Source organism: Tamandua tetradactyla, chromosome 3, assembly GCF_023851605.1.
Source record: "Tamandua tetradactyla isolate mTamTet1 chromosome 3, mTamTet1.pri, whole genome shotgun sequence".
Taxonomy (NCBI): Eukaryota; Metazoa; Chordata; class Mammalia; order Pilosa; family Myrmecophagidae; genus Tamandua; species Tamandua tetradactyla.
Window position 1 is genome coordinate 54,644,982 of NC_135329.1, and position 23,233 is coordinate 54,668,214.

The window sequence follows — 23,233 nt, forward strand, 5'->3', positions numbered from 1 at the left end:
CTTTTTTTATAAATTATATATATTAAATAATTCTCTTCAAGACCAAATTTTGAAGACAGTGTAGTCAGCAAAAGTTAGTAGCCCATGCCCCACTTTTTAATCTGTCTGCTGAAAACAAAATTTAAAAGGTGGCCTATAAGAGAAAACTTTATAAATTTAACAACAAAAACCTACATAATATATCTTTCTATACACTCAGCTCTCAAATATATCTACACAGTCTTCATTTAAATATGATCAAAATAATTACTCACCATCCAAAGCAAAAAAGTGCAAGATAAAGGCCCAAAAGGGTAGCAACTACATGTCTTATAAAAGAGCTAGTTTTGCTTGAACGAAGATAAGTTCGAAACCAAATGGCTGCTAGCAAGGCAAAGACTTGGCACACTACAAAGTTGACCTGTAAAGAAAAATTAAAATTTAATATTAGTGACATAGACTTGAATTTTTCATTTGATGCTACATTTCAGGACAAAACACCAAGGTTATAGAAAATTAACATCTACTAGTTTACATTTAAAAAAAACAAAAATTAAAAATCAAGGGTCTTCTCAGGAAGTTAAAAGTGGGAATCAAATGTATACTGCTTGCATTAGGCTTGGCGGGGACGTGGTAAGTGTGATAAGACACATGGAAGGGCATGCAGAAGAATCTGGGGGGTACTTAAGTTGTAGAATACAGAAATGGAAAGCACAGGGTAACTTTACTGGATTAAGGTAAAGAGAAAATTGTCTTAATGACTTAGCCAATCCCACAACTGGTAGAAAATAAGTGCTCAGAGTTTCTCCAAAAGTGCTCTGGGACAGAATCAAGATCCCTGGGGTATGAGAAAACTCTGAGCAGGAGGATTGTGATCAATTCATTATACTCTATTCTGAGCTCCATTGTCACTTGTGGGGCTGGGAGTGACTGCAGAGTCTACTGGTTTAAAATTCGCCACTTGTGAAACAGTGAAAACCAATAATCTGAACTCTGAAGTATCTCAAGGATTTGCTCATGAGGCATAATATGGATGAAAGGATAAGTGACAAAGTAACTTCTAGAAAGCCACAAGGGAAAGCATTTATTCCCAAGTCCACTAAGGTCCTGGGAAATTTTAAATTTCCTCATTACTTGCTAGGAACTTACATGGCTCCTAATTTGCAGACATGAATTATGTAAATATAATATCGGTGCCACTCTTTTTTTCTCCCATAACATTCTTTTGCCTCAGCAAAATAACAAAGTTAAAGCTGAGAAATGAGAACTCTTTATGGCATAAAGACTAGAAAAAATACTCTTTTTCTCTCTTATGAAGTACATCCTCATAGAACGTTAAGGAAAGTATATCTTAAAACATATAAGGAAAATAAAAAGCCTACTGATATTATGAACTGGCAAAAACAGTATATCACAACAAAAAATCACTGTTTTGAGCATTCAAATTAAGAACAAATCACATCATCTACATGTAGATGTTTCCATGGATTCATGGGGATATCTCTGTCTAAATACAGACAGCTTTTTTCTTTTTCTTGCATTACAAGGAGAAAAACAGTTGAACATTGTTCTCCATTGTCTAAGTAGGACCATTGTTGTTTGAAACAGTTAGACTCAATACAACCAAAATATCTTTCCCACGGGTTCTATGAAATTTTTCTCCCCTATAGGATTCTAGCAGTATTTGAAAAAAACCTCAAGCAAAAAATAAACATATCAGGAAAAAATTATACATATTAAAACTACTCACATCTACACAGCTTCTTATAGTTTAAAAACTTTCCTTCAAATATCACTTAATTTAATAAAAATTTATAAAGCGCCTATTATAAGCAAAGCATATTTTTACTCATTTTACTAAAAATGAGTAAGCTCCCATGCTATCCCAGGATGAGTTTAAAATCTAGTGGGAAAAGCAAGCACATAAACAAGGAACTTCAACTCAACATAAGGTATCTTTTTAGAGGTTATATAGAAGGTATTTTAAGAATATCTCAGAGGAAAGAATTTGAAGGGTAAACGTAAAAAAGTGGGTGACATATGAGCTGGGGCCAGAGCAATAGTTCCTAAACATGGGATCTCTACAACTGTTGGAAAGATAAGTCTCCCTTCCCCTCCTCTCTCTCCTTCTCCGTCCCTCCCCTTCCTCTTCCTCTCACCATATTTGTACATTTATGCAATATAAAACAAAGCATGAACATTATTACAGAAGCATGAACATTATTACAGAAGCAGCACAGGATCACTGAGTAATATAGGATCACTATAAAGAATATAGACTCTTTATATAAATAATCTATTTTCAAAATTGTCATCTTATAATTAAAGAATATGAGATCAGACCTCATTTCAGGTACACTGAATCAAAATCTTTGGGGTAGACCCAAACATCGTTACTTCTAAGGACGCGTGCGCATGCAAGCACACACACACAAATTCTGATGATTCCCAAGATGTGAGAATCACTAATGTGGCAAATAAGGGAAAGGGCATTCCAAAATCTTTACAGTTTAACTTGTAAGCGATGAAAAACTACTGGAGATTTTTAAAATAAGAAAATTTTGTGACCCATACTCTGTTTTTGGAAAGTATCTACTAGCAGTTTTGCAAAGGAAGGAACAGAATAAGGAGTGTCTTCAAACAGGATAACAGGCTACTGCTACAGTCCGATTCAGAATCAAGGAGGGACTGCAGCTGCAGGGAGTTTGGAAAGGGAAGACCTAATTCAAAGAACACTCAGGAGGAACTTCCGGGAAGATGACTGAATAGAGCAGCTCGAGATCAGCCCTGCTCCAAAGAAAAGTTAGAGAGGGGACAGGAGGGCAACTGAGGAGGCAAATCAGGAGTGCGGCTGACCAGCGAGAGCCTTCTGCACCACAGAGAGCAGTCCTAGTTGCAGAGGCTGAGGAGCTGAGAGGCAAAAAGCCAGAGCCTGGGACGGAGGTGTGGAGCCCATGGGAGTGCACGGACAGGAGCCGGGGACTAGGAAGTAAGCCAGGCCATGTTCCTTGGGAGCACTATCCTCACCAGGGCAGCCCTGTGATTGGCGACTCACCCCACACCCCACACACACAAACACCACACTCCAGGTGCCCCCACTCGACCAGCCCCCAATGTAGCTGTCCCACACCCCCACCCCAAGTGCAGGCCAACCCACCTCTCCCGCATCCCTCCTGAGGACTACCTCCCCCTCTCTGCAGGCTGTTGCAAGGGCATAAAGGCTGCAGGTACTAACCTCCACATCCAGGTTACCTCCTCCCCCCTGCCCACTGTGTCGCACAGCCTCACCCCAGCCCCCCTGAGCTCTGTTCATCAGTTTACGGCCCTCCTAGACCCACGCATGAACACAGGCCCCCAATCACGTCATTCAGCTCTGGGAACCTTACACAGAAGTCCTAGAGCAGCGCACGCGCACAGCCCTCAGCCACACTTCCCAGCTCTGAGAAAGTGCTTCCCTGTGCTGCCAGATCACACCTCCCCCAACCCACGAAAGTATAACACCGACCTGCTGCCACAGCTCTATGCATGAGCACAAAGGGCCCCATGCCTCAGTCCAGTGCACACCAGGGTTACGCACTGCCCAGACCCGTGTACCCACACAGCTACGTCCCCCCTGTCCACTGGGTACCCACATTCACAAGCACCAGCTTATGAACATCCCCAACCTGCGCTTATACCTGCCCAAAAACAAATCATTGCACTGAGTGCCCCATCCCATACCCTGCTCCCTGCTGTAAATCCATCCTGCAAATACAATGCCGTAGACTACTGACAGAAATCAATTCCCAAAGTAAACCAATCAAGATGTTTACAATGCCAAGAAGACAGCAGAAGATCACTAAGCATATCACAATATAGACAGATAAAGCCCTGCCAAATGACCAAATTACAACACCAGAGGAGACAGAGACATTGGAACAACTAATCAAAGATGTTCATACAACTCTACTTAATAAAAAAATGGAACTATTAAACTTTACCACCAGGGAACCCCAATACTGTGTCAAACTTCAGGGACACCCAAATCAATGGGCATGTCCTCAATCATGAGACTTACTCTTGTGAAGCTTATGTAAGTGGCAGAGAAGCTTAGAATATCTACAGGCATGCCTAAGAATTATTTCTGGAGGACCTCTTTTGTTGCTTAGATGTGGCCTCATTCTCTCTAAGCCCAACTCTGAAAGTGGAAGCATTGCCCTCCCCACTATGTGGGACATGACATCCAGGGGTGAAAGTCTCCCTGGCGACATGGGAGATGACTTCCAGGGATGAATTCAGACCTGGTGCCATGGGATCAACAATTCCATCCTGATCAAAAGGGGGGAAAGAAGTGTAACAAATAAAGTATCAGTTGCACAGAGTTCAAATCGAGTTGAGAGACTACTTTGGAGGTTGTTCTTAAGCAAGCTTCAGTTAGACCTTGCTACCTATCATAACCTGTTAACCCCCAACCAGGACTATTCCAGCCAATCCTAAAGAACACCTAGGGCAATACATATGATTCCACAAGGGTTCCATGCACTAGAGTAACTTTCCAGAAACCTACAACCGCCAGATGGGTCCCTGGTCCAGATAAGTTCCGAAACTTAGAGGCCATAGCCTCTTCAAAACATTAGATAGTTCCATCTTCCTACCCTATATTAGTGACAGACCCTTCCAATATGAAAAATTTTAAATGGCCATAGCCCAAACTCCCCTAAAGAGAGGGATGCAAAGATCAAAGGTGATGAAGGAATCATACAGAGAAGATAGGATTTAACAACTGAATATGAATGCTGAATCATTAAACTGATATCTCTTTTACTCTCCAGTATTTTAGAGCAGCTAGAAGTAAAAACCTAAAATTATGGGACTGTAACCCATGTCAAACTTTGAATTATGTTCTACAATTGCAGTGCTGTGCTTTGAAATTTATAGCTTTTTTTGTATATATGTTATTTTTTACAAAAGAAGAAGGAAAAAAAGTCAAATGTGATGATAAAAAAATATTGAAGCCTTCTAACCTCCTATATTCTTGAGCAGCTGAAGGAAAAATCTGAAAGGATCGTATCGTAGCCCATGACAAACTCTGGGATCTGGACTGTAACTACTTGTATAACTGTGCTTCGAAAACTATTTATTTTTCATTTTTTTGCCATGTACATATGTTATACTATACAATTTAAAAAGTTATGAAAAAAAAACACTCAGGAGATAGGATTGCCAGGATTTCACCAGATGAGGAAATAAGAAAACAGTCACTGGTGGGTGATAATATTAATGAAGGTAGGGAAAAGTGAGGAGGAAGAGTAGGTTTTAGGGGGAGAATGAATTCAGCTAGAAATACGGATCTGGCGCCAATAGGAAGATGTGAATATGTGAATAATGGACACGACTAGAGGAAAGCCAGGCACATAGCTAAAGTTACAGAGAGACAAGAAGAGCTAGGGTAGTATCCTAAAGAATCAAAATGGTTAAGTCCCAGAAAAGCAAAAGGGACAAGCAGAGGGAGCAGTTTTCTAAGAAGTATAAAATCAAGCAGACTTGGGGTGTGTTTGGGCAGGTAGAATGGGCAGGAAGCCTCAAGAAGAGTCTCAAGAAGCAATGGTTCCTGCCAAATGTCATAGGCAATAACATTAAAAAACATGTCACCTAATCCGGTAATTTCAAGCTTGATGGGTGATCCTAGTAAGAGTGATTTAAATAGAACGTTCAGAAGCAGAAAGACATATTTTACAGAGAAGGAAACCAAGTCTCAGTGTTTAGGTGACATGTATAAAATAACAATTTAAGAATTCCTACATTTACCCCCTAACTGCCAGGAAAAGATACAAAGATGCCTAAAATGTTGCCCTGCTCCAAAAAAGACAAAAGAGTGAGTCATACAGACATAGATCTAGAATACAATTTGTTAAATGCTAAAGCAATGCTCTGAGGGAACCAAAGAAAGGAGCACTCAATTCCCCTGGGGAGGTGGGGAGCATCCCAAAGGCAGTTTTTGGTATTCGGGCTGTGAAACTGGGCACTGAAGGATAGAAAGGATTTGGGTGGCCAGACAGTGCCTGGAATTTTAGGAGAAGGGAGCAACATAATTTATATCAAGGAAAACAATCTGTAAGACATCCAAATAGTTAAATCCAGTTCTATGCTACTCTGCATAGAAAACACTAGAATACATACATACCTAGGCATTCAAATAACTGTTTTTAAAGGTCTTAACTGGAAAATTTTCCAAATTGAAACCATATCTTAGTCACTCTTTTCTGGGTGGAGTAGAATTAGGGAAGCAAGTGAGTACTGGAAGGGAGAGATAACCAGAAAGACTATGTAAGTAAGCACGTACCGTCAAAAAGTCTAAACAGTCATGTTAGCCTGAAGCCTAACAAAGCTACAATGCAGTTCAAGGTCGCTTATATAAGAGATCATATCCAGGCTCGAACCCAAGCCTGACTTACTCCAGAGCCTGTGGCAATTCTACATCTGCCTAGCTGCTAGGCCAGCCTCTATTTCAGAGATGTCTGAAGGTCAAACTTGTTTACTAGAGGCAGCACTTCAAAAAAAGATGCTATCTGACAAATTCTATCCTATTTAACAAAACAGCAACGAAAGGTTACTTCCCATATACAATAAATAAACACCATAAAAATACCCTTTTTGTAATTAGTACACGTTTAGGTTGGCTTTTTATATAGGTCAACTTTTAAAAAATGTTTCCTTCTAAATAGAAAGAAATTTAGACTAAAAAGACCATGCTCCTTTTTCAAGTTTCTGGTTGAAATCATACCTATTCAAATCACCTAACACTTGAGACAGTATGCCTTCAAATAAACATTTTTAAATTGCCCCCACTAATTTGGGGGTGGGAGTTGGGAGGGGAGGCAGGGCATAAGTAGAAAGAAGCAAAGTGAAAAATCTTAGCTAATTTAAGGCTTTTAACACACCTTGTTTTATACAAAAGTCTTTTTTTAAAAGTTGCTCACAACCATCTTGGGGAACCAGGCAGGCTTCAAAAGCCGGGTGCTCTTACTCTGGAGCCCACGCATTAACAACACGCACAGAAAAACGAGACAAACTGTTAGATGTGGTCTTCTCTAGGAAGGAGGTAAGGGAGGAGGAACTCTTCCAATATTCCCATTATTACATGTACAACTAAAGCCACCCGTGCAAACCTTTCTGATTCTCTCACCAGCAGTAATAACTAGCCTTAAACTGGCTTGTAGTATTCTTATGCAGATTTTTATACTTTTATTGACCATGTAATCTATAGATTGTATTACTTTGAACATTTTTAAATCATATAAAATAGTATAAGACGATGTAAGCTTTTGCAATTGTTTTTCACTTAACATCATGTTACTGAAATTTAACCAAGTTGATGCATGTAGCTGTACCTTATTTTACCCTTACCTGCTGTATAATATTCCACTGTGTGAATGCCTAAAGAGCAGAATTTCTGGATTGACCATTCTCCACTTTACCAGATACTGTTAAAATTTCTCTCCTAAGCAGTTTGTACCAATATACACTCCTAATTTCAGTGAGAGTTCCTGCTGCTCCATATTCTTCACAACAGTTGGTATTGTCATGCTTAATATTTGTCAAGCTGATGAATGTAAAATGGTATCTTGTATTTAAATTTTTATTTCCCTTGATTACTAGTCAGGCTGAGCAGTTTTCATATGTTTATTGGACATGCAATTTCCTCTTTATATCATTTGCCCATTTTTCTAAAGGGATGCCTTTTTCTTACTGATTTCTTAGGGTTCCTTAAATATTTGAAACTAATCTTCGATAAATAGCTGCTCTCAGTCTATGACTTGCCTTTCATATCTGTTTATGATGATTTTTTCAATCAGATTTGCTTTATGGTTTGTATGCTTTTCTGGCTTTGGTTTTTACTCTATACATACAATTTTATTACTTGCATACATGGACACGTATTCAGGTATTTCTTAGGTTATTTAATGTTTTTGAAAAAAACTGAAAATAGTTCAAATGTGATTGTATCATTGAGGAATACTAAATTTTCCATTTATGACATTAAAACACTTCTCTACATCTATTTACTATTTAAACCCAGTATCTTAGTGCTCCCAATGCTGATGTTTTCTGATTCTGTGTAATAAATTTTACTGCATTTCATAAAACCTACGTTATCCTCACAATACTCATGTGAGATAAATTCTGTCTGGTCTTTAAAGGAAACAGCAGGTACAGCAGACCTGGAACTGGTACAGCAGACCTGGAACCTAGACCTCCTGGCTGCATTATGCTTTTTCCTTTTATGTTCAAAATTGAATGTGATCTTACCATTTTCTCATTTTTAAAATGGGTGCTTATACTGAAAGTGTGGCTAAAAAAATAAGAATGTTACTCACAAATTCATACCCTGTCTCTACAACAGACTGTGTATTTCTTCCACTTTTCTATGCTTTAAATTTCCTCCCTCTTACTAGAACACAATGGGGTGGGTTTCTGGAGTTTTCAAAACGTGTATCAAATTATACATTTTTCATATGAGCAATTTTCTATACGTACCTGTATTGTCCAACATGACAGCCACTAGCTACATGTGGCTACGGACACTTAAATGCGGCCATCTAAATTCAGAGGTGTAATTAAGACACGCCAGATTTCAAAGACAAAGAATGTAAAATACATTAATAATTTTATAATGATTACATATTGATATGATAGTATTTTAGAATACTGCTTAATTAAAATATATTATAAACATCAGTTTAACTTGTTTCCTTTTCCTGTTTAATGTGGTTGCTAAAAAAATTTTAAATTATATACATGGTTAGCATTTGTGGCTCACATTATATTACTACTGGACAGTGCTTGTACAACTAATATAGTTTATTTTTAAAGTTTTCTTTGTCCCTCTTATGAAAAAATATATACTTAAACATATGCCACAGAAGAGTTTAATTAGCCCCCACATCATAATTAAGCATTCTATAATAAACCCACAACTGACTTATAAAAATTTAGAGTAAGAACGCTTAAATTCCAAGATAGCTCAAGGGGATTACAATCCTCAACAAATACAGTTAAAAAAAATCAATTCCTACCTCCGTATCTTTATCAATACAAAACAAAATACATTCTGTTACTTTTCTATGTGTAAAAAAGAATTTTGAATAAACTCATCGCATCATAATCTAGATACAGCTTACTAGGGAATGGGGTGGGGGTAGGAAATAGACAGTTAATGCTTAAAATGTACAGAATTTCTATTTGTGATGATGAAAAAACTTTGGTGATGGATGGGGGTGATGGTAGCACAACATCGTGTATATAATTAACAACACTGAAGTATATATTTGAATGTGATTACAAAGGAGACATTTTAGGTTGTAACTATGCTATTAGAATATAATTTTTTAAAAATTTTCATGGAACTGTACAAACATAAATAGTAAGCCCTAAGTTAAACCATGGACTGTAGTTAATAGTACAAGTATAAAAAAGTGTTTTCATCACCCCTGTGTTAGTTAGATTCAGTTGTCAACCTGGCCAGGTGAGCATACCTAGTCTTGTTGCTGCGGACATGAGCCAATGGTACGTGAACCTCATCTGTTGCTAATTACATCTGCAGTCAGCTAGGAGGCGTGTCTGCTCCAATGAGTGACATTTGACTTAATTGGCTGGTGCTTAAATGAGAGAACGCAATGTAGCACAGCCTAAGCAGCTCGGCATTCCTCATCTCAGCACTAGCAACTCAGCCCAGGCCTTTGGAGGTGCAGAAAGAAGTCACCCCGGGGAAAGCTGTTGGAACCCAGGGGCCTGGAGAGAAGACCAGCAGAGACCATCTTGTGCCTTCCACGTAAGAAAGAACCTCAGTGGAAAGTTAATTGCCTTTCCTCTGAAGAACCAACAAAATAAATCCCCTTTTATTAAAAATCAATCCGTCTCTGGTGTGTTGCATTCTGGCAGCTAGCAAACTAGAACAACCCCTAACAGGTATACCACACTACTGCAAGTGCTAATAATAAGAGTGGTATGTGGAAGCCCCTGTATCATATGCACGATTTTTCTTTAAATCCACAACTTCTCTAAAAAAAAAAGAATTTTGGATAACATGTTTAGATTTTAACCAGTTTCCCCTCAGGTGAACAGCAAGTATTTATGAGACCCTTCACTGGTGCGAAGGGAGTGGGTTGAGGGTGGGGTGGGAAGGTATAGAGTGTGAGCCAAGGATCAAAGGGGCTCTCGGACCCTAAAAGTCCTTAGCTTCATCGGCACCGTGCTGTAATCTACCTGTACAGTAAAAATAGATTATTGGATACTAGCCTGATATTTTTATTCTCCAAGTCTGAAATGGGACTTTGGATTCTCTTTTTGAATAGTGTCTTCATCAATCAACCTAATCTACCACAAACAAATCTTACAGTAAAGTACATATTATGGGGTCCAAAGGCAAGGTAAAGAACTGCTTTTTAAATATGAAACATTAAATTAAACCCAAATCAGACACCACTATATACCATTCAGATTTCCAACTGACAATACCAAGTGTAAACCAGGACAGAGAACACTGGGATCTCTCAAATATGGCCAGGGATGTCTAGAGACACATATGTGAGTGATAAAACTACAGAGAAGACCTGGAAAATGATTGTCAGTAAAGTTGCAAAAGTGATTATCCATGGAAGAAAGAAACAGACTACAATCACGGAAAGACACAAAAGGGCTTGTGTGCACCGGTAACGTTCTCCTTCTTACCCAGAGTGTTTACACAGGTGTGGATGTTATAAATTTTGTTAAACGTTAGACATTAGTTAGGGCAACACGAAATAATATTATAAACACAAAAAAATAACAGCTGAGACAAAAACGAGATTCATGTAATAGTCCAAAACAGATATTACTGGTCCACGGACAGCCTTGCTATGCAAAGTGATTCAGGGGTTCTGCCTTCCTCCGTTCTGTGGCTCCATCATCCAGAACCTCATTATCCAAACATCGGAAGGGAAACATGGAAAAGGCACACTTATTCCTAAAGCGCCTTAGTCTGAAAACAGGACACATATCACTTTCATTCCTATTCCATTAGTCCACCCGACTGAGAGACAGACTGGGAGATGTGGCTGAGCCGTATGCCCAGGATAAGGAAGAAACAGAATTCTGGCGAATATCTAGCAATCTCTACTGCACTTTATATATGTTTATACTTCCCTGTATGTACACTGTGTTTCAAAACACAAAAGTAATTGAAATTGACAATAACTCTTTAATAAATGTTACAAATATCTGTTTATATCTTCAGTTTATTATGAATGCTTAAACTCATAAAATGTTAAAATTAGAAGTGTCCCAAAAGATCATCCAATCCAGCTCCCAGTCAATGCAGCATTTTCAGCCTCCAACTTCCAGAGACAGGAAGCTCATTACGTCCCAAATCAATCTGTTCTATTGTTGCAAACCACTGATTTTTAAAAAGTTCTTCCTGACAGGGAGCTAAACTCTGCCTGCTTTCAACTTCCATCAATTGTATCCAACCACCTGGATTCTGAATCCCATCCTTTCCCACCTCCTCAGGGACCATGGCTCTACCAATTATCTACTCTCTCTTCTGAATTTTCAACATACTTCTCTCCTTTAGCTCTTCCCTTCAACATATAAACAGGCTAGATTTTTTAAATCTTGAAAAATACTCATACATTTCTACTTCTCCCATCATCTAGTCATGCTTTCTCCTTCTCCTTACAGCAAGCTTCTAGACAACAGGCACTCTATGGCTTCTACTTTCACCTTCTTGATTCCATAAGGGCCTACTAAGGACTCTGCCACCTCCCATACACACCCCAACTCATCACTTCAGTGACTCCACTGACACTGCTCTTTTCACAGACAATGGCACTATGCTAAATGGGAATTTTTTAGTTTGCTTTTCCCTGACTGAACTCTAAATAATCAAAATTGTTATCCACCAGAATACACTCTTCTTGTCTCTGTGACATAATATTTGGCTTGAGTGTCACTTCCTTTGAAAAGTCCTCCATGCCATTCACCTGACCTGTATCACCACCCAAGGCAAGTCAAGCACCCTTCTTTTGTGGTCTAATGGCATGGATACACATTTCCTTCACAGTATTTAGTATATGGTTTTTTGTTTTTAATGGAATTTTATTGAGATACATTCACATACCATACAATCATCAGTGGTTCACAGTATCATCATATAGTTGTACATTCGTTATCACAATCAATTTTATAACATTTTGATTACTCTAAAAAAACAATAATAATAAAAGTAAAAAAGAACACCCCAAATATCCCATTTCCCTTATACCCCCTATTATTTATTTATTTATTTTTGTCTTTATTTTCTTACACTGGACAAAGGGAATGCCAGTTACAAGGTTTTAACAATCACACAGTACCACTGTAAAAGCTATATAATTATACAATCAACTTCAAGAATGAAGGCTATTGGATTATAGTTCAAAAGTTTCAGTCATTTCCTTCTAGCTACTTTAATACACTAGAAACTAAAAAGGAATAGCTATATAATACATAAGAATAACTTCCAGAATGACCTCTGGACTCCATCTGAAATCTTCTAGCCATTGAAAATTTATTTCATTTCTTTTCCCCCTTTTGGTTAAGAAGGCTTCCTAAATCCCACAATGACAGGGCCAGACTATACCTGGGAGTCACGTCCTACATTTTCAGAGTCATGTCCAACATTTACAGCCTTGCAAATGATGTCGCACGTAGAGGGGAGGACAGTGGGCTTATCTGCAGAGATGGTTTAGAAAGAGCGGCCATATCTGAGTAACAAAAGAGGTTCTATAGGGGTGATTCTTAGGCACAATTATAAGTAGACTGAGCTTCTCCTTTTCAGGAATAAGTTTTATAAGGGCAAGCTCCAAGATCAAGGGTTTGACTTATTAAATTGGTAATGCTTGTGAAAATATCAGAAATTCCCCAGGTGGGGAAGTTTAATATTTCCACATTTTTCCCCAGTCCTGAAAGGAACTTTGTGAATACATTTTTTCTTTTCTGCCTAAATTATTCTGGAATGTATCAGGTTATTAACCAGTGTATCAGGTTATTAACCAGTATAAAATAACAAGATCTCATTCCCTATTCAACTTTGCATGTAATTACATTCTTTGAATAAATTGACCACACAGGTTAACACAGATAGTATGCTACAGAAAATATAAACTTTGTAACAAATAAGCATCTCTTCCTTTAGTCTCAAACTTAAGTTGAAGTTTTAAAACACACTCAAAGGAGGCAGAGCAAGATGATGGCACAGTGAGGTGTGGAATTAATTCATCCTCCAGACCACCTAGTAACTAGCGAGGAACAGTACAGAACAACTGCTGGGGGAACATCAGTGACCAGACACACAGCATAAACCAGCCTGGAACTGCTGGAAAGGCTGAGATCCCACACAGAACTGTAAGTCCCCCAACCCATGAATTTGTATGAAGCTCCAATTGTGGAATTAATTAACAAATTCTGACTACAGAAAATGGGCCCCCAGAACAGATAAACATGGAATATGGAACAAGCAGTAAAGGAACTAGGAGTTTTGCCCCTACAGAGAGGGGATGGGACTAATGGGGGGGGGGGGGGGCGGATGGAAGAGGGCTTTCAAGTTCGACAGCACCAAATACTGAAAAAGGAAAAAATAATACTGGAAAAGGGTTAGACCCCAAGAAAAGGGGGCACAAAGAAACTGGGGCTACACAGAGCCAAATACCAACCCAACCTGTGACTGACAAACACAAATGGCAGGGTTCTGACCCTAAAAAAGGTTTTTTGATTTTTTTTTTTTACTTAACAGCTCATTACATAGAACTGGAAGCACTTTTAGGCTCCAGCACTGCTCCAGGAAGTCAAGCTTCACTAATGGACAAAGTAACTAGTCAGGTGAAAGGGGTTAATTTCCCAAAGGGTATATCTTCCCCAAGAAAAGGGGGACAGGACCTGGCTCAAGTTGAATCTCACCTTTGAGGAATTCAGGCCCCAGGGAGTAGAAAAAATCAAAGCCATTCTACTACCTCCCCCATCTCAACCACGCCCCTGGCAGGGAGAGTGTGCTGAAATTAAAGGAACTGCATCACTTTAAGCTGGTGGAAAGTTGTGGGCACACAAGTGCCACATGGTAGGCAGAAAAAGAAAAGCAGAGTCTAGAGACTCCATAGGAAAGTCTGACAACCTGCTGAGTCTAACCCTCACAGAAAACTGATACTGGCTGCTCTTTCCTCCTGAAACATGGACCTGTCTTGTCTGGGAAAACCTGACTGGGATCTGTAATATCTGAGGAGAAGCTCTCAAAAAAACAACAAAAAGGGCCCATATAGACAAGGCAAGAAAGAGAAAAACATAAACTGAAAAAAATCTAATCACTTAAACAGAACCTATGCTAGAGAACTAGACTAAGTTGAACTGAATGTCAAAGAACAGATACTGAACAAAACCATCAGCAAGAAAGCCCTAGGTAAAAGAGTGAAAACAATCTCCAGAACAAACTAATTAAGGAAATCAAATGCCGAGATGACAGCAGAAAATAACAAGTCATACTAGGAAAATCAAAGATACAGCCAGTCAAAGGAACAAACACTTCAAATGAGATATAGGAGTTGAAACAACTAATTCAGGATGGTTAAACAGACATGCAAAATCTCATAAAAAATCAAGTCAATGAGTAGATGGAAGATAAAAAGAAGACACTGGGGGAAAAGAAGGAAGAACTTAAAAGTTTAAAAAAAACAAATCGCAGAACTTAGGGAAATGATAGGCACAATAGAAGAAATGGGAAAAAAACAATGGAAAACTACAACAATAGATTTGAGGAGGCAGAAGACAGGATTGGAAAACTAGAGGACTGGACATCAGAAATCTGACACACAAAAGAAAATAAAGGGAAAAGAATGGAAAAATGTGAACAAGGTCTCATAGATTTGAATGACAACATGAAACACAAAAATATTCATGTTGTGGGTGTCCCAGAAGGAGAAGAGAATGGAAGAGGATGAGAAAGACTAACAGAGGAAATACTCACTAAAAATTTCCCATTTCTTATGAAAGACATAAAATTATAGATCCAAGAAGTGCAGCATACCCCAAACAGAAGAGATCCAACTAGACATACTCCAAGACACTTACTAATCAGATTGTCAAATATCAAAGACAAAGAGAGAATTTTGAAAGCAGCAAGAGAAAATCAATCCATCAAATACAAAGGAAGCCCAATAAGACTATGTGTGGATATCTCAGCAGCGCTTGGAGGTGAGAAGGTAGTGGTATGATATATTTAAGATTCTAAAAGAGAAAAACTGCCAACCAAGAACTCTATACCCAGCAAAATTGTCCTTCAAAAATGAAGGGGACAGGGGCAGTGCAATGGTGGCTCAGCAGCAGATTTCTCAACTGCCATGCTAGAGACCTGGGTTCAATTCCCAGTGCCTGATCATGCAAAAAAAAAAAAAAAGAGGGGGACATTAAAATATTTTCAGACAAACACTCTCAGAATCTGTTTCTAAGACATCAGCTTGACAAGAAATACTAAAGGGAGCACTACAGGCAGATAGGAAAAGGCAGGAGAAAGAGGTCTGGAAAAGAATGTAGAAATGAAGACTATCAAAAAATGGTAAAAAGAAAAAAAAATAGATATGACATATAAACTCCAAAAGGCAAAATGGTAGAAGAAAGTACTGCCTTTACAGTAATAACATTAAATGTTAAAAGTATTAAACTTCCCAATTAAAAGATATAGACTGGCAGCATGGATTAAAAAACAAGACCCAAAATGTAGGGAGATATCTTATGAAACGTACAATTGGAGGTGGTTTTATGGACCTTAAACCTAAAGCAAGAGCACTGAAGAAAGAAATAAATAAATGGGAGCTCCTCAAAATTAAACACTTTTGTGCATCAAAGAACTTCATCAAGAATGTAGAAAGATAGCCTACACAATGGGAGACAATATTTGGAAACGACATATCAGATAAAGGTCTAGTATCCAGAATTTATAAAGAGATTGTTCAACTCAACAACAAAAAGACAGCCAACCCAATTACAAAATGGGAAAAAGACTTGAACAGACACCTACCAGAAGAGGAAATACAAATGGCCAAAAGGCACATGAAGAGATGCTCAATGTCCCTGGCCATTAGAGAAATGCAAATCAAAACCACAATGACATATCATCTCACACCCACCAGAATGGCCATTATCAACAAAACAGAAAATGACAAGTGCTGGAGAGGATGCGGAGAAAGAGGCACACTTATCCACTGTTGGTGGGAATGTCAAATGGTGCAACCACTGTGGAAGGCAGTTTGGCGGTTCCTCAAAAAACTGAATATAGAATTGCCATACGACCCAGCAATACCATTGCTAGGTATCTACTCAAAGGACTTAAGGGCAAAGACACAAACGGACATTTGCACACCAATGTTTATAGCAGCATTATTTACAATTGCAAAGAGATGGAAACAGCCAAAATGTCCATCAACAGAAGAGTGGCTAAATAAACTGTGGTATATACATACGATGGAATATTATGCAGCTTTAAGACAGAATAAACTTATGAAGCAAGTCATAACATGGATGGACCTAGAGAACATTATGCTGAGTGAGTCTAGCCAAAAACTAAAGGACAAATACTGTATGGTCCCACTGATGTGAACCGACATTCGAGAATAAACTTGAAATATGTCATTGGTAACAGAGACCAGCCGGAGTTAGAAACAGGGTAAGATAATGGGTAATTGGAGCTGAAGGGATACAGACTGTGCAACAGGACTAGATACAAAAACTCAAAAATGGACAGCACAATACTACCTAATTGTAATGTAATTATGTTAAAACACTGAATGAAGCTGCATCTGAGCTATAAAAAAAAAAAAAAAAAAAGAACAAGACCCATCTATATGCTGTCTAAACTTGACTCACTTTAGCACCAAGAACAAAAATAGGTTGAAAGTGAAACATTTAGGAAAGATATTTCATATAAATGACAATCAGAAAAGAGCAAGAGTAGCCATACTCCAAATGTAAAACAATTAAAAGAGACAAAGAAGGACATTACGTATTAATAAAAGGAACAATTCCACAAGAAGACCTAACAATCATTAATATTTATGCACCAAGCCAGAGGTGCTCCAAAATACAAGAGGCAAACACTGGCAAGACTGAAAGGAGAAGGAGATACTCTACCATAGTAATTGAAGACTTCAATTTCCTGCTCTCATCAATGGACAGAACATCTAGACAGAGGATCAAAGAGGACACAGAGGTTTTGAATAATATGATAAGTAAACAAGACCTAACATTTACAGGACATTACATCCCACAACTGCAAGATACACATTTCTCTCAAGTTATCATGGACCAACCTCAAGGGTAAACCATATGCTAGGTAACAAAGCAAGCTTCAATAAACTTAAAAAGATTGAAATCATACAGAACACTTTCTCGGATCATAATGGAATGAAGCTGGAAATAATAACAGTGAGAGGGCCAGAAAATTCACAAATATGTGGAGGCTAAATAGCACACTCTTAAAAACCAGTGGTTCAAGGAACAAATTATGATCAGTAAAGATCTCAAGGCAAATGAAAATGAAAAGACAACATTTCAAAATTCGTAGCATGCAGCAAAGGCAGAGCTGAGAGGGAAATTTATTACCTTAAATGCCTATACTAGAAATGAAGAAAGAGCAACAATCAAGAAATAAATTGTTCGCTTAGAAGAACTAGAAAAAGAAAAACTAACCCCAAAGCAAACAAAAGGAAAGAAATAACAAAGACTAGAGCAGAAATAAATGAAATTGAAAATATGAAAACAATCAAGAAAATCAACAAAACCAGAAGTTGATTCTTTGGAAAAATCAACAAAATCGATGGACACTTAGCTAGGCTGTTTTTTTCTAACACTTAGAAAAAAGGAAAAAAAAGACAGATAGAGGATGCAAATAAATAAATAAAATCATAAATGGAAGAGGAGACAGAACCACTGATACTGCAGAAATAAAAAAAGGTAACGAGAGGATACTATGATCAACTATATGCTAATAAACTAGACAATGTAGATGAAATGGACAACTTCCTAGAAAGGCATGACCAGCCAACACTGACTGAAGAAGAAACAGACGACTTTAACAAACCAATCACAAGTAAAAAGATTCAATCTGATATCAAAAAGCTCCGCAAAAAGAAAAGTCCAGGAACAGATGGCTTCACAGAATATCACCTAGCATTCAAGAAAGAATGACTAACAATACTACAGAAAATATTCAAAAAAGTTGAAGAGGGGTAAAGTTACCCTAAGATTTTGTGAAGCCAACATCATCCTAATAGCATAGTCAGACAAAGATATTACAAGTAAAGAAATTTACAGATAAATCTTTTTCATGAATATAGATGTAAAAATCTTCAACAAAATACTTGCAAATCGAATCCAGCAGCACAGTAAAGGATTATACACCATGACCAAGTGGGATTTATTCCAGGTATGCAAGGATGGTTCAACATAAGAAAATCAATTAATGTAATACACTGTATCAACAAATCAAAGCAAAAAAACCACAAGGTCACCTTGATTGATGCAGAAAAGGCATCTGACAAAATTCGACATCCTTTCTTGATGAAAATACCTCAAAGAGTAGGAATAGGAAGGAACTTCCTCAATATGATAAAGGGAATATATGAAAAAAAAAAAAACACAGCTAACATTATCCTCAAAGGGGAAAGACTGAAAGCTTTCCTTCTATGATTAAGAACAAGACAAGGATGTCCACTGTCACCATTGTTAATTCAACACTGAAAGAAGTTCTAGCCACAGCAATTAGACAATAAAAAGAAATAAAAGGCATCCAAATGGGAAAGGAAGAAGTACAACTCTCGCTGTCCGCAGATGACATGACAAGTGTATGTTGAAAATCCCAAAAAATCTACAGCAAAGCTAACCAGAGCAAGTAAATGAGTACAGTAATATGCCAGGGTACAAGATCAACAGCCAAAATAGCAGCGTTTGTTCTATACAGTAGTGATGAGCAATCTGAGAGGGAAATCAAGAAAAAAATTCCATTTACAATAGCAACCAAAAAAATCAAATATTAGGAATAAATTTAACTAAGGATACAAAAGACCTATACACAAAAAACTACAAGAAATTATGGAACACCTAAATAAATGGAAGGGCATACCATGTTCATGTATTAGAAGACTAAATATAGTTAAGATATCAATTCTACCAAAACTGATTTATAGAGACAATGCAATACCAATTAAGATCCCAAAAACTTACTTCAAAGAAACAAAAACAAATAACTAAATTTATATGGAAGGGCACTGTGCCCCAAATACTAAAAATATCTTGAGAAAGAAAAATGAATTGAGAAGTCTCACACTACCTGACTTTAAAGATTTTATGAAACCACAGTGGTCAACACAGCATGATACTAGCACAAAGACAGATATACTAACCAATGGAATTGAAATGAGTGTTCAGAAATAGACCCTCTCATCTAATGACAACCAAACTTTGATAAAGCAGACAAGCCAACCCTGGAAAAGAGCAGCCTCTTCAATAAATGGGTTTGGACAACTGGACATCCATATGCAAAAGAATGAAACAGCATCCATATCTCACACCCTGTACAAAAGTCAATTCAAAATGGATCAAAGACCTAGACATTAGAGCTAAGACCATAAAACTTTTAGAAGAAAATGTAGGGAAATAGCTTATAAATCTTGTAATAGGAGGCAGTTTCCAATACATTACACCCAAAGCACAAGCACTGAAAAAATAAATAGATAAATGGGATCTTCTCAAAATTAAACACTTTTGTGCATCAAAGAACTCTGTCAAGAAAGTAAAAAGGCAGCCTACACAATGGGAGACAATATTTGGAAACCACATATCAGATAAGGGTTTAATACCCAGAATATATAAAAAGATTCTTCAATTCAACATCAAACAAACAAACAACAACAACCCAATAACAAAAAAAATTTTTTTAATGGGCAAAAAGATATGAAAAGACCCTTCTCAGAAGCAGAAATACAAATGGCTAAAAGGCACATGAAAAGATGCTCAACTTCACTATTAGGGAAATGCAAATCAAAACCACAATGAGATACCATCTGACATTCTCTAGAATGGCCATTATCAAAAAAACAGTAAATGACAAGTGCAGGAGATGATGTGGACAAAGAGGCACACTAATCCACTATTGGTGGGAACGTTAAATAGTACAACCATTGTGGAAGGCAGTTTGGCTGTTCCTCAGGAAGCTAAGTTTAGAATTGCCATATGAACCTGCAATGCCATCACTAGGTATATATTCAGGAGAACTGAAGGCAAGGACACAAATGAACATTCGTACACCAATGTTTCTAGCAGCATTATTTAGGATTGTCAAGAGATGGAAACAGCCCAAATGTTCATCAATGGATGAGTGGCTACATACATACAATGGAATATTACACAGCTATAAGACAAAACCAAGTAATGAAGCATGTAGCAATGTGGATGAACCTTGAAGACACTATGCTGAGTCATATTAGCCAGAAATAAAAGGACAAATACTGTATGATCTCACTAATATGAACTAACATTAATGAGTGAACTTTGAAAGCTGAAGTTAAGAACACAGGTTATCAGGAGATAGAAATAGGGCTGTGATTGGGCTTTTAGAACTGAAGGAATTCAGACTGTGCAACAGGATGACTGTAAAAATTCAGAAATGGATAGCACAATACTACTTGATTGCAGCAGAATACTAAGTACACTGAATGACAAACAGAGTCACAAGATTATCATGGAAATTATTCTTATACATTATATAGATATCCCTTTTTAGTTTACAGTGTATTAGAGTGGCTAGAGTGAAGTATCTGAAACTGCTGAGCTGTTTTCCATAGCCTTGATTCTTGAAGACAATTGTATAATGATATAGCTTTTAAAATGTGACCTTGTGATTGTGAAACTCTTGTGTGTGATGCTCCTTTTATCCAGGGAATGGACAGATAAGCAAAAAATATACATAAAAAATAATAGAGGTGATAGATAAAATAAATTGAGTAGACTGAAATACTAATGGTCAGTGAGAAGTGAGAAGTAAGGGTTCTGAGATGTATGAGTTTTTTCTTTTTTCTGGACTGATGTAAATGTTCTAAAAAAGATCATGCTGATAAATACACAACTATGTGATAATATTGTAAGCCAGTGATTGTGCACCGTGTATAGACCATGTGTGAAGATTTGTCGATAAAAATATTTTTTTAAAAAAGTCAACATCATCCTTTACCCTGTATTCCGATTTACCTTAGTCCTAACCAGATCAGCTTCATTCATATCTCTAATTGAAGTGTGATCTCTTTTTCAGCTGCTTTAACAATTACTCTATGTGGTAATGCTGACATTCAGAGCTGTAGAACTCTAACTCTAACACAGTCCTATCAAATTTCCCTTGTAGGTGATGAATTGCTTTTCTCTTGCTGCTTTCAAATTTCTCTCTTTGTCTTTGACATTTGATAAAGTGATTAGTAAGTGTCTTGGAGTAGACCTATTTAGATCTACTCTGTTTGGGACATGCTGTGCTTTTTGAATCTATAATTTTTTATCTTTCATAAGAGTCAGGAAATTTTCAGTGATCATTTCCTCCATTATTCTTTCTGCCCCTTTTTCCTTCTCTTTCCTTCAGGGACATGCATAACATGTATAATCATGCACTTCATGTTTTTGTTCAGTTTCCTAAGACCCTGCTCATATTCTTCCATTCTTTTCCCTATCTGTTCTTTTGAATGTCAGATTTCAGATGTCCAGTCCCCTAGTTCACTAATTCTTTCTTTGTCTCTTCAAATCTGCTGCTGGATGTCCTCACTATGTACTCCCTCTTTCCTTTTGTGCCTTTTAGTCCCTTAAGTTCTGCCATTTGTTTTTTCAAGCTTGCAAATTCTTCTTTATGGCTGTCCCATGTTCTTCTTTATATCCTTCATCTCTTTTGCCATATCTTCCCTCAACTCGTTGCTTTGATTGAGAAGAGCCTTTTTTTTAACATCTTTAATTAGTCGTTTCAACTCCTGTATCTTGTTTAAAGTTTTAGTTTATTCCTTTGACTTAGCCATACCTTCATTTTACCTAGTATGACTTTTGATTTTTTGCTGGTTTCTAGGCATCTGATTCCCTTGATTAATTTATGCTGGAGATAATTTTCACTCTTTAACTTAGAGCTTTCTTGCTGGTTGGCTTTATTCTCTATCTGTTCTCTGACATTCAGTCCAACTTACTCTAGATTTCTAGCACAGCTTCTGTTTAACTGATCAGAATTTTTCAACTCTTGTTTTGCTAGTTTTTGCCCCTGCCTATCTGGAGTCTTTTTTTGAGGAGGGTATCCCCATATATGATTCACCCCAATGAGACTTTCCCAGACAAGGCAGGCTCAGGTCTCAAGAGGAGGATGTTGTAAGTATACAGTTTCCCTAAAGATGAGATCCAGCAGGTTGTCTTTCTTGTGAAGCCTCTTGACTCTGTGATTTTCCTATTCTGTCCAGCACGTGGCACTTGTCAGCCCATAGCTCCCCACTGGCATAAAGTGGTATGAAGGCTTTAACTCTCAGCCTGCCAGGCGCGTGACTGAGACAGAGTCTGAGATGGAAGGCAAGCTCAAGCTGTTTCTGGTTCCCTGCCCCTAGGATCTGAACTCTCTGAAGGAAGGCCACTAGATGAGCTAGGCCCCATCCCCTTTTTCTTAAGGAAGAAATACCATTTAGGGAATTATTGCCTTCACTTGACGTGTTACCTTGTCTCTCAGATCTAACTTAACTCCACCTTTGCCTGGGTAAGTGCTGACAATTGAAAATGCCTGATGAGTTCTTTAATGGGCTACCAGGAACACTTTAAAAAAAATTCCTTTTCAGAACTAGTCCCCAGCCCCTCAGGTCTGCCATCAAGAGCCAGAACTGGTACCTGGCAATATGTGCCTCTTTTGGGGGGGGGGGGGGCATGGATCCTTTTGAGTATTTTGAACTCAGTGGACTACAAAGCCTCTGTTTGGTTTTTTTTATACCATCAGCCCTGCTTCTTCTCGTTAGGAGAGATTTCAGGGTTCATTTCATTCTTCCTCTGGGTTTATTTGTGTTTGGAGCTTCAGCAGTCCCACTTTGTTAATTAAAACCACAACCAGAGCTTGGTTGAGCTACTTCCCCTGCTCCTAGTACAGACTGCTTCTTTTCCCCCTGGGGAAGTATCTCCAAAATAACCTGCCATTCCAGTGTGGGAGGGGTGCTAGCCCCCG

At 37.9% G+C, this 23,233-nt stretch overlaps 1 protein-coding gene across 3 annotated transcripts in view; it reads right to left on the minus strand.

The window, feature by feature from the left end:
- MBOAT2 (membrane bound glycerophospholipid O-acyltransferase 2) overlaps window positions 1-23,233 on the minus strand; it is a 217,050-nt gene that overhangs the window by 153,786 nt on the left and 40,031 nt on the right. The window contains exon 2 of one of the 3 annotated variants that reach the window (XM_077153131.1): window positions 255-400. The exons of 1 other annotated variant lie outside the window; for it this stretch is intronic. In XM_077153131.1, the coding sequence (XP_077009246.1) occupies window positions 255-400 (146 nt within the window). Of the gene's footprint in view, window positions 1-254; window positions 401-23,233 lie in introns of those variants that run through there. One more of the 3 variants, XM_077153132.1, reaches the window with a different exon arrangement.